The following is a 13,429-nucleotide window of genomic DNA, read 5'->3' on the forward strand; positions in this document are numbered from 1 at the left end:
GTCAGCCAAACCATTTCCAAATAAAGACAAAAGAAACTGCTTTAAGAGAACTCCCTAGATCTCATTCCACTGTTCATATGAGCTTTATCACCATATCTGAATGTTTCACAGCCTCAAACTTACGTTTCCTTTTGATATCCTTTTAGAGCAGAAAACTATTTTATAGGTGGGAAACTAAAAGAGTAAAAAGATAAATAGCCTGTTCAAGAACACACAAGAAGTCAGGGGCAAACTAAAAAATTCAATGCTCATTCCTGAAGTTCTTGGCTAGCATCCTACCTACCTTTTCTTACCCTTTCTGCTATGGCAACAAACCATTTTATTTCCTTAACCCACATAATTCAGTGTTCCTCTTAGAGGAGACAAGAAGCTCTGTAAGCATGAAAATTAATAAAGCCTCATCCCTACAGCCTAGCATTGGTTGATGAGTTTCGGTATGACGTGGGCTCCTGCTGCAGCCTGCCTTTGGGGGAAAGAAGAAACACAAAGTTTCTCTCTTCCTGTTCTCAAAAAACATGTAAAAATAACTTTGAAATCTTTGTTTCTGCTGTATTTGGTTGAAATCAGATGCTCTCAGAAGTTACAGAGCTCAAAGAGATATACACATAGCATGTGACTGCAAAAGCTTCCCCCCCCCCCCCCCCCCCCATCTTTCCCCCTTTTTAATAGGAAGCTCCTGGAAGAACCACCTTAGCTACATCACAGCTTGTGGCCCATGCATTTTTCATCCACACTGATAAATGTTCTCAGTCATAGAGTGCTTAGGGAAAACATAAATGTGAGAAGCAGCTGACGGTCTTTTACTACAGGAGACAAAGTCCTTTAAAAAAGTCACACATCTAACCTGTGCTGACAGAGTGGGTCTGCGCGTGCTCAGTCTACACCTATGCTCAATCTGCATTAACTATGGATGTTAAGCTTGCAAAGCCTCCGGCGAGTTTCACAGTTCAGGGTAAGGTCTTCTTATTGTATTAAGACTACAGATGGCAGGCATATCTGGTCTTAAGACAGGCTTATACCAACACACTCATGACAAAACTGAATCATTAGCCAGTAAAATAACATGGCCTCTGCTGAAACCATGTTTTAGGGAATTTCAATTAAATGGGATAGTTTCATTATATTTAAGACAAAATGTAAAAATTTTTCAGTATCATTCAATTCGGTACTAGAATGTAGAGAAACTTTCTGTTCTATACTATGCCTCAAGAATTATGGCAGCTGAGGCACTTCAAGAGACAGAGCTAGCTGCCTTGCACTACTAATGCAGGCCAGTCACAGAGACTGTACCTGGAAGTATTCATCTTTGCTCTAGCAGTCAGAGTGCAAACTGTAGTCCGCATCATTTAATACCGTGAGACTTTTAGGTACAGTTGGGTTAAACATTGTTCATTTTTATTACTGCATTTTTTTAATTTAGTTTTTCTGAAGTCAGTGGTGTCAAGAGATTTTGAGACCTTATTTTAATAGATATACAAGATCTAGATAATTTGGTAGGTTGTTTTCTTTCAGCTTTTTCCTTTGCTATAGCAAGAAATAAATTATTGAACAATAAAAGCTACCTGAACTCAAAACTAGTAAGTCGTCTTGGAATGAAGATAAGCATATAATTACTTAAATATCATTTCATGATGAATAACTGACTTACGCCACACATCATTGGTATGTGTTTTAAAGGATTCTGTATTAAAAAAAAAAAAGTAATGGCATTACAATAAATCCATCGGAGTGAAAATTGCACTAACAAAATGTCTGATAAACATAATACAGCTTTAGGGTATTTGCTACACAGTACCTTGGAAGGACTGCATTTTTCTGATTAGCTGAATGGCATAAGATGCGATCTTGCTGGAGGCTGCTGCAGCCACCGTCAGCCAACCCAGAAAAGTATAATTATTGAACTACTGAACCTTATTAATGAACATTTCTTGTGTTTTTGTGTTCTTACGTTGCAAAGAGCTTTCCAGCCTTTATGCCATACAAATGTAACCGGTTCTGTATGCTCCTTTGTGCCACTGGATCTTCCGCAAAATTTTACTGAAATACAACCTGGTAGTTCAGTACAACATATTTAAGCTGTCAAGTGTGATAAAATTCAACATACCACCTGTTTTGTATCATATGAGAAGAAGACAACAAAAACAACTGGCCAAATGAATCTTTGGGCTGAAATACTTTCCTCAATTAAGATACAACAAATATCAGTTTATTCAAAAATATGCAATAAATTTGAAGATTAATTTCTGATCTTCTGCCAGTTCTTTGTCTAGCATCATCCCTTCTGCTATACTGACCAACACCGATCACAGTTTGTATTATGTGATTTACCACAATAACAAATAGCAAGATTCAGATCCTTAATAATGACATTATCAAACGGTATAATTCTACAAGCTTTCAAACTTGTAAGCAGCTCTCTACCCACATGAATAGTGACCACTGTGAAAACCATCATGTAACGGTAACAGAGGAGTTAGACGCTGCCCAAACTTTTAGCTATGCAACAAAACTGAAAATGTACTCACATAATACCTTTTAATATTAAATAAGAGGAAAAAAATCTTGGTTCATAACTATATAAATAAATCCATGAAAAATCAATCTGCTCATCATTTCAAAGTTTTACATTACTATCAATCACTACAGTATTATTCTAGAATAATACTCCCTACTAACATTGACCAGGCAAATGATGGATCCTGGTCAGCTGTGTTGATTTCATTGAAAAAAATGTTATTTTCATAGTTAAATTTTGAGCATAAATCTCAAATCTTTATTTAAATTTTGGTTTCAAATGCTGAAGTCAAGCACCTAGGTTTCTGAGGAGAATCACACTCTGTTTAATCAAAGCATTCTTCAAGAAGAATGGGACTCTAAAAGCACTCTTCTTCATAAAAATGACCACGAAAAAACACGAACAACAGTAGGCTGCTAATCGGTGCTACCAAGTGAATTTTATACAAGCAGGAACTAAGGGCACGCTCTCAGTCTTCTCTGAAGGGTGAAGGGGGGGTTGATACTGCATTTGCGATTCATTAAATGAAAATTTTATTGCAGAGAATTACACAATAACCAAAAAACCCTAACATTGAAAAGCAAATCCATCCTAATTAACATTCTCCCACTATCACTATATATTCATTTAACCTTTCTTCGTGGCCTTGTCCTTCCAGATGGCCCAGCAACTGAAAGGTTTTGGTGCATGACAGCAGGATAAACAAATTTGAATTCTTGCAAAATGAATGGTAAACCAAATCACACATTCAATTAACCATCACCGAAAACAGTTGGTCATTAAAGCTCACCAGATAAGATCTACTAAAATATATTTTCTAAACAGCTACATGAGTCTTTTGAAGTATCCAGGGACTGGCTTTTCGAAAGCACCCAGAACTTTTCCATTTCTGCTTAAATTAAGCAAGCAAGGCTTGACCAGCACTTTCAAAAGCCATGCATCCCAACTCTGTGGTATTTCAAGACACAGCGCTCACATACACACAGACCATATAAAAAAAAAAAAAAAAAGAAAAAAACCCCACGGTTCTCAATGTATAATAAGCTTCTTATATGAAACATGTTTTGAAAAGAAAGCACCCACCCATATTCTGCATAACCTAGAGTTTTAAGACAGGTTTTATAAAGCAAATCCAAGTAATCTTTATGTTAATCTACTTCTGGGGTGGCACTGATACATGGCAAAATGTGAAGATGCTCAATTTTATGTGTTCACTTTTTTGAGTAAAACATTCAGAAACACTGTTCAGGGTTTCCTTTAGCATAGCAGCTATTGTCAAGGAATAAAACTGTAGATTAGTATTTTGTTAAATTTACACGCTCAATATTGGAGGAAATTAGTAATTCACATTGTTTACATACAGTCAGTAAACTGGTTTTATAACCTAGGTTTGTTCATGTTTTTTTCAGAGCATTTAAAAATCAACTTTTACTCTATTCCAATAGTTTGTATGAAAAGTACAAACTTCTCCCACTCATCTTAAATGCTCACTTTAGATTTGAATTACAATTTTAATGTCAAATATAACTACTTTCCCACTGACCGTTCAACTGATATAGTAACTAATAAGATTATTCTGTGTATTTGGAAGTACATAGATATAATTTTACTGTGACCAGTCCTATACTTTTACTGTGACCAGATATACCTTTATCAAGCAGGGAGTAAGGGAAAAGAAGGGCGAGGAGAATCAATGCTCTTCACAGCACAATTAAACCAGGGTTTAAAAAAAAAAAAAAAAAAAAGCCTTCTACCAGTGCAGCACTATTCTGTTTGGGAAACTGACTTTAGGCTATAATAGAAAAAGAACTCTTTCTGGTGTATGCTGTATCTCCCTAGGCAGTTTGCCAGTGAAACGCTACCAGCAAATCTTTTTAAGGAGAGACAAGCCCTTACTAGGAATTCCCCACAGGAACAAGCTCGCAACTTTGAACACAGAAAAAACGTTTTATTTCAAATGTGCATGATTAACTATATCTTTTTGTAAGGCCTTCTGGTTTGGATAACAGAGAAGCTATCTCCTGCATTAAAAAAAAAAAAAAAAAAAAGAGAAATTATTTTTGCAGTGTCATTAACTGAAACCTGTAAAACTAAGTTGCAGACTTTCTTCTCACACTCTTGCACTCCAAACAGCCATTTTCATCTGTGCTGAAGAAGCTAGATCCTAAGTTGTATTGGGGCACACAAAATAAAATAAAAAAGAACAAGGACTAGTCTATGTTGTTCCCAAACTCTACAAACCCAAGTGACCCTTCTAAGAGTTGGAAATTGCCAGTCATCCTGGTCATATCTTTCTTTCAGGAATGTTCCTTTTCCTCAGCCAGAGTGTGAAATAAAATTTCTGTTTCATTCACCACTAGAGCAGGACTTGACACATGCAATTATGTTTACCAAAACAATTCAAGAGCCATTTCATGCTACTGGTACAGTGCAGAGCAGACAGAATAGGCCTAGGAACTGGCTGCAAGACAAAGTGGGTGTAAAACGCTTCCAACTCAGAATTGTCATTTATTTTGCAGAGGTGTGCATTATAAGACAAAGGAAAAAAGTTTTCTAAATACATGATCTGCACTGATAAAAGTCAAAGTAATCCATAATAATTAGCTAGTGTATACTACTGGAAGTTTTGGGCTGCCAGCAATATAAAAAAATTGAAATATGAAGATAGGGCTGAGTACAGCATTACAATATTATTTAATAATTCCCTTGCAGAAATGTCAGCTATTAAGGAATTCCTGCAGCTGTGCAAAGGTTACTTACTGATGCATACTGTCTCACCTAATAACCATCAAACAGCTTTACTATTAATTTTCAGAAAGATAAGTCAGGCTGCTCCAGTAGTTAAATAGTTACTTCACGTTTTTTTTGAATGACAAAACAGATGCCAGAGTAATCAGTGTACATTTAAAAATAGCAGAAAAAAATTATCAAAAACTATCCCTCAGAGCATTTACATATGCATATAGACCCAAAAATTGATGAGTAGAGAATTCAAGCCTCTTCATTTTTAAGCCTGTGTGAAAAGAGAAAGGACAGCTCCTACCACTAGTTTTTTTCAAAATTAAACTACTGACTTTCTCTCAGGCCCTCCTGACTACTCATACACAGATCTATAAATACATTTCACTGACTTGAATCAATATGCAACATAAAATTCCTGTGGTATATCAGTTACAATTAGATCAAATATTTTTGAATCTTTTTTCAAATTAAACTTAATGACATTTTCCCTTACAAAGAATTAATCTACTGCCTTTAGGCCCAGTAGTTAGGGGCTTGGCTAAATACACACAAAACACTGCAATGTCTCCATCATGTTTTCCCATATGCAAAATGAAGTATTTTCAACAGAATCCACATTATCTTGCATCTTTCCTGAAAAGTTTCCTCAGGTGACTTCTATACCAGCTAGCAGAGACATTAGGAGACAGCATTAGCTAAGAATCTAAAAGTAGAAAAAGATCGGAAACACAAGTGACAAAAAGTTATTTAGACTGGAAGACATTCTAAGCGAGGAGACACACACAGAGGCGTCAGAGACCCCTGAACTGAAAAAGTAAACACAGCAAAGACAGTAGATCTATGTAGAAGTCTTTCTAAAAATACATCACAGAACATTTAGCAATTAAACAAAAATCTTTAATAAATAATTCTAAATGTGGTTAAAATTAACAGCATTCTACAATATTTTCAGATAAACTACGTATAGAGGATAACCGGGTGCAAGGTAAAAACCAAAAGCCTTTTCAATGGATGGATTAATTAGTCATGTGGCTTTAGAACTGAATGAGTCATGGGGCTGCTAATGAGATAGGCTGCTGAAGGACAGGAAGCCTGACACCTCCAAGTCAAGAGTTCAACCGGTTCTTCTCAGAGTACTCTCCTGCTGTGCCCTAGATTGAAGGCACAACTAACAGTTCAGGGACAACACTGGCTTTCCTATTGCTGGAGGCACTTAAAGATCCACCTACATCTACTTAGAGGAAATCTTTGCCTGAAAAGTAGGATACAGTCAGTTACCCTTCTGTAGCAGTGTCCCCCCACTATGGCTCTCCCAGTCCCAACTGCCTCGGAGAAAGAAGAGGTGTCCAGGACCATCACCTGACCTGCTCTGTAAGCACAGGCTAGAGAGACCTTCTTTTAATGCAGAACCTCATTCTTTGAGAGGGTTCCCCACTGATAATGGTAGTCAGAAACAAGGCTGAAGAATCCTGCTATCAGGGGCATAGAGTCTTTAATTATCATTAGGTTCCAGCCCTTTATGCATTAGGGTTAAGTCCTTTACTCACGTGACTTTGCACTTGCCAATTTGCTGTAATTTATGCAAGTAAGTCTCCCAAAATGCACAGACTGTCAATCTCTTCTCAAGTAGAACAGTGTCACCAGTGAAAACCTTCAGGGTGTAGTCACAAGAGATGCAGTACACCCAAAGCAGACTCAACTCAAACTTCAGGGGTCTAGTTTTCATAGACTCAGTATGGATGCCTTCTTATAGTTCACATTTACTTATTTTAAAAAAGAAAAAGAATAACCAAAAAAAAGGTCTTAATCACGGCCAAAATCCAGACTTGTATTGTGCCAGTCTGCCTGCACATTGTAAAGAAGCCCAGTGCTAGTCAAACAAATAGGAAAGTCAGTAGGAGGCAGAGCACAGGAGAACAATACAACAGGATGATACAAGAAAGAAAAATTGAGATGGGAGAGTGAGGTAGAGCAAAGCATGCTGCAGAAGAGGACAAATAGAAGAGTAAACACAGAGGGAAGCCAGAGGGCAGAGACAAAAGATAACAAGAAAGAAAGAAAGGAGTGGGAAGTTAACAAAGACAAAAGACATAAAGGGAAATAATGTAACACAGGGAAAAAAAAAAAACGGAAAAGACAGAAACAGAAGAAAGAGACATACAGGAAACCCATCCTTCCAGAAACTGCTTCTTATCAAGCTCAGACAAGAAACACTGCCAAAAGAAGAGCCGAATCAAGCGTGGAAAGTTCAGATCACCTGAAACTTCTGAAGGAAGATGAAAGAAACTACATAAAAATATGAATGAAGCAATGAGCTTATGAGGATTTCATCCCAAAGTACACTGGCCCTGTTCTGCTGTAAGAGAAAAAATAAACTTCTTTAGTTCACTAATAGTTTCACCCATCTACTTGCAGAAGAACTGGGCCCACCTGTGAAAGAATGTTAACTGATTAGGGACTAATTATTAATTAAGTAGAATTCAGGATCAAGTTAAATAACTGTTTTTAAAGTTCATTAGTCTGTATTGCACTCTATGCAGTACAGAAATACATGAGAGAACTGCTCCGTTCAAAGTACAGCAGAGAAGATCCCGTCCTCCTGCCTCTCCCAGCACACACCACAGACACACATCAAGGTGTTTTTAGACAAAGAATTAGATAAACTTTCCCACAGAACACAGGACTGTAACACTGGCAAGCGGTCAAGCACAGTCCAGTCTGAATTTAACTCTGCACTTCTGCTTTGTTTGAAATGCATTGTTTTGTATCACCCAGTACTAACACATCATTCTTGAGAGAGAATAAGGATGACCATGAACCCACGGTGCAAGAAGATAGCTGTAGTGCACCCTTTACTCACAGAGAATGGCAAAAAGGCAAAACAGAAATCTAAGCTTGTCTACTCAGAAGATTAAAAGACACAAAAAAACTAATAATGAAAGAGACTCCTATCCTACAACATCAGTGATTATCATCTGCTTAATTTAGTCACTGATATCATGAAGAAACCCTTTCTTGCTTAAATTGTCATAAGTATCTCATCTCTCATAGCACGCTGCTGGCTCTATCACAAGAACTTCAACAATCACAACTTGGATCTCAGCAAAGATGAGTGACCAACACAGCAACATACAATTGTCCCATCCTTACATTTAGCTTGTACTGCCAATTTTCTATAATAGTCTACTGTTCCAAAAACAAGGGTTTAGAACCTTCTCACAGACATCTATCTTAAGATATTTAAGATTAAAAATTGACTTAGATTCAAGAATAACAGATACCCAAGATACATCCTATTTTTAAAAAATACATAAATATGCATACATTTGATTTACTATTTCTCTTAAGATACATCTACCTGTTTCTTAAAATGTTTGTTATATTTTTGGTTCATTTGTGATAAAATTTATTTTGCTGTTACTACTGCAACGTATAACTGACTGTGTTGATGAGACACCACACATTGAAACATTCATGAGAAGGTAAGAACAGGGCTCACTCACAGCTCAACCAGTGGTTAGGTGGTTGACAGAGTCAGTGTTTCACTGGCTCAGTCACAGGTGAAGACAGACTCAGAAATTGTATCTCAGGTTTCTCTTATAAGTCTTGGAAATCCCATCATACAGAAGCTGTCTTCTGACATCCCATCACAAAGGGGAATGAATACCCGTTCTGCATGCACACCCTTGGATTGAGGTTGCCATTGCAGACTTCCTGAAGCCATAAAGAATGAACACTTCGACTCCTCAACTTCTCATATACACAGTCTTCTCCCTAGCCCAAGCAAAACTGGAAAAGTTTCCATTTCTAGTTCCCACTTACCAGTGTTCCACTGGTTTTTGCCTTCTTGTACCATTGCTTCCTCTTTCCATGGCTGATTACAAACAATGCGTATTTTGTATTTATCAAAAAAAAAAAATCCACATGCATAAATATTTAATTTTTCTGTTTACAAATTAAAATTATGAGCCAGTTCAGCTAGCTGATGGAAAGCAATTAATCCATTCAATTCAATGAAGCAACATTGATTTACTCCCTAAGAACCAAGCCCTAGATACAATATCCATATGCAAATGAAAATTTATAAAGCTGAACTTCTGCGGTTTACATAATGAGGAAGTGAAGGCACTGGAGGCAGACCATGTTCCTGTTCCTCACTCTGGTCTCTCCTCCCCAAGGCACTAAGTGATAAAAGTGCTGCAATCTTTACAGCGTCAATGGATACCTGTGTCCAGAGAGAGAGGAAAGAGGGGAGAAGAAGCTGTGGGGTCGATAGGACCAAACACCTGGGCTGGAAGGAGAGAGGAGATTATCCTATTCTCCTCTACTTTTGAATTTGAATTAAAGCCAGAGTGAGGTACAGTCTCCTAGCAAGATCAAACTGGCAGTTTAGGGCTCATGGAAGACAAACATGTCTACATGCAGGGGGCTAAAATCCTACCAAACCTATTCATAAGATTTAATACTGATTTTTAAGATTTGGTCTGGTTTTTAGACCAGTATCACAAAAGATCGGAACATTATTCAACAGAATAATCTCTACTTCCACTGTACGACAACTGACAGCCCTCTCTCAAATATTTTTCTATACGTACACCTCAAGCATCAGGAAATGCATGCTCAAGCAGATTCCCAAGCAAGCCTGAAGATTTCTAACTCAGCTCTTCTATGAGAATCCCTCACAATACACTTAAATCCACACGAAGAGTTCACTAAAGGAAGTGGGTGTACACTAGGAAAAACGTCAGTGAAATAGCAGAGCAAGATATGTGAACTCAGATCACTGGTTAGTGTATTTCATTATGTAGAACCTTAGTTGTAAGAAAAGCCAATGCTGCTCATTCCAGAACTATTTTATTAGATCAGGTACACAGGACGTGCCTGTGTGTCCCCTTGTCGGGCTTAAATCTGTCCCAGCACCTGAAAGTATGTTGTCAGGATAAATTCTAAGTGTAAATTCTTTTGCTCTTTGGGCAAACTTAGTGGAATTACTCAACATCAGTATAAACAGAATGCAAATTTAAATGGGAATTTGAGAGAATTTACATAGCCAAGTAAACTTTATATACATATAACTGGGGATGTTCAAGACCCTTTTCTACTTAAAATGGATAAGGATCTCTTACTAAAAAAAAAGTAATTTATTTTTGCTTAGACTAACCTGGCCACATTAGATAAAAAAAAAAAAAAAAAAAAAGAAAAACCATCAGGGATGAAAATATCCATTTCTTTCTAAATACTAGCGCATTGTAGAATTAGGTCAGAAATACCAGACGTTAGCCTAACAAAACTAATGCTAAAAACATTTCTTTCAAAATGATCAGCCTCTGAACACAAGTAACTGCTTTACCCTTTTCATGTAATCCTTTATGAAATTAGTTATTAGCGGATCTCCTGCTGGATTGACAGCTATGGAGATTTGTGCCCTGAATTTCTCAGGGGGAAAAAAATAAATAAAAAAAAAAAAAAGGAAAGGAGAGATAAAGACTGTTGGTTGGCTAGATACACAGCTGTATAATTCACTCTTTACACTGACCTGAATTATTCTGCCTTTCGCCAGCATTTTTTATTGTCCATATTTGCTTAATCTTGATAAACAAAAAACATATAAAATGGGTCATATGCACAGAATAATTACTTTTAGGAAAATAAACAAGCTTACACACCACAAATTACACAAACATGTTCATAAATAGAAGACCTCATATCAACCTAAATTTTCCATGTAAAATAATTCAAAATTGCCTACTTACTGGTATCCAATTCTTCATTTCGTGAACAAACCTCCCCTCCCCCCCAAAAAGAAACCACATGCAGATTTTGAGTGCACAGGACCACTGAACTCCACTATTTCAAGATGGTGTTTAGAATAAACAATGAAATTATTGCAATGTAATTCAATATTGCCCTTGAGTGTGATAGCCTCTATAAGTTTTAATAGAGAATTAAAACAAAATTAGTTTCCATGACATATTTTCAAGCACAATGCTAGTATACTATTTTCAATCGAAGAAATATGTCTCTTCACACTATGTACTGCAGTACCACCCCTTTTTGAAAGATCACTGATACCAGCAGTGACTGCTTTTAAAACTCACATTGATGTTCTTACCACTTTAAAATGTATTAATGTAAAATTTCTCACCATCCTCTCATTAAAAACTGAAATATCTAGTAAAATATACAGTTAAATAACACCATTAAAAATTGCAAACAAACTAGACAAGTATATTAGGAAAGGCAGTAAAACTTCAGAAGGACAGAAACAAACATCAGAAACACAATAACAGCTAGTAAATATATTTAATCAATATAAGCGATAGAAATTCAAAATAAAGTTTTTAAACCACACAAATATACATAGACATGCAGCATAATACTAATGCACATTCCCCTCCAAAGAATATCACTGCTGAAAAATCTTATTTTAAACACAACATAAGGGAGCACATATTAAAACTGGAAAAAAAAAAAAAACCAAACCCCCCAAAAAACCCATAGCAATTCCATATACATTTTATTTTAAAGTATCACTACATACCAATTTTTTTTTTTTACTAAAATTATCTATACTTAACACAGTTTCAAATACTAGCAGTTAATCATGACCATCAGCTTAAAAGTATAGCAAGCATATAAAATAAAACCTCAAGAGTACTTACCAAATTATGATTAGTTGAATTAGAATCATCTTCTGGGAATGGGATGTAAACAGCTAAGGCCACACAATTGGCAAAAATAGACAGTAGTATAAATATGTCAAATGGTCTGGAAAATGTTGTTAAGGAATTCATGAATTATGAGTATCTATAAACTTTTAAGTCTAGTTCTCCTTTCAGCATCAACACTTGTAAAACAAGTCTTACTTTTAAGGCAATCTTTTGGCCGATAACTGTGACAAATGGTTCATCACCTTTCGTTATATCACTATACCATATTATTTTCCATCACAATGATCTTTCAACATCCTCTTCTTTTCGAAAAAAGAGAAAAGTATTACTCTTTGCTGCCACAGAGCACTTTATATTAAATTCCAGAGATGAATATAATTATACACTCTTAAATCAATACGTGGGTCATCATGATGGGTAAGGAATTCTTCTGTCCTTATATGCTCACATAAGTCTCATTAATGTTAACAGAAGCATGTTTGTCCAAAGGAGAAAAATCATTTGGGATCTAGTTCGTAGTAGGATATAAGAAAGATTCCCAGCAAATCACAACTGTTCTGTATGAGAGCTGGAGAGCTGTACAATGGACGCAGGAAAATTCTGAGCCTCTCTTCATGTCTCTGACAGCTGGACTCCCGAACAATTTTGCTTTGGCCAGGACAGAGGAAAGTTTAGGTGAGTAGACTAGGGAATAGAATATCATTACTGGCTTGGCAGCCATGCATACTGAGAGGCTATGGGCTTTCACACTGACAATAGCATGAATTGCAGCTGCACTTTTTATACCATATCTGGATGACAGTAGTTGAAACCTGGAGGTATCTTTTGTCTTCCAGAAAGAAAAATATTTCTTAAAATTCAGGCCTACGAAGTTCATCCTTCAGATTATCATTAATTTCCTTTTCCCCCAAAAGTATTTCATTATTTCATTTAACTACAAACATGGAGGTACCCAGATGAACCTATTCGTGGAAGTTTGGAAAGGGAGTATTTCAGGCCTTAGCTATGATTTTTGACATCCTTTCCTCAATTCAATGCACAACTTCCTGATACGTGTCCATAAGAGTCCCATAAAAGACTGAGGGAAGAGTACTGAATATACTCAAAAGCATATTTTTGTCCGTATAAGTTATTTTTCCTGAAAAAAACTCCTGCAAAGCCCATGTGCCCCTTAAGATCTGTTAAATTTTGCTCGTTGGCCTACAAAAAGTTTGTCACCTCAAGGGCTGAGTTCATGTTCGTATCAACATCAACAGCTATGTTGCATACAAAATAAAGTTACAACATGCATCTTAACATGCAGCATTCTCCAGACTGAAATAAACAAATTATACCAGCGCAAGATTGACAACCTTGTTTTATGACGTAGTGCTACCAGGACAAATTCTGCCCTGAGTTATTCCACTCCAGATCCATAGTAATTTCATTTAACTGACGTTAGCCAAGGAGAGGCCAATTTACCGAAATTAGTTGGACTTCTACCAGTTTAAATGAAAGTAGA

At 36.5% G+C, this 13,429-nt stretch overlaps 1 protein-coding gene across 1 annotated transcript in view; it reads right to left on the minus strand.

Moving 5' to 3' along the window:
• CACNA1D (calcium voltage-gated channel subunit alpha1 D) overlaps positions 1-13,429 on the minus strand; it is a 192,742-nt gene that overhangs the window by 175,663 nt on the left and 3,650 nt on the right. The window contains exon 3 of the mRNA XM_075514379.1: positions 11,920-12,025. Within this exon, the coding sequence (XP_075370494.1) occupies positions 11,920-12,025 (106 nt within the window). The remainder of the gene's footprint in view (positions 1-11,919; positions 12,026-13,429) is intronic.

This window comes from Mycteria americana, chromosome 11, assembly GCF_035582795.1.
Source record: "Mycteria americana isolate JAX WOST 10 ecotype Jacksonville Zoo and Gardens chromosome 11, USCA_MyAme_1.0, whole genome shotgun sequence".
Lineage (NCBI taxonomy): Eukaryota > Metazoa > Chordata > Aves > Ciconiiformes > Ciconiidae > Mycteria > Mycteria americana.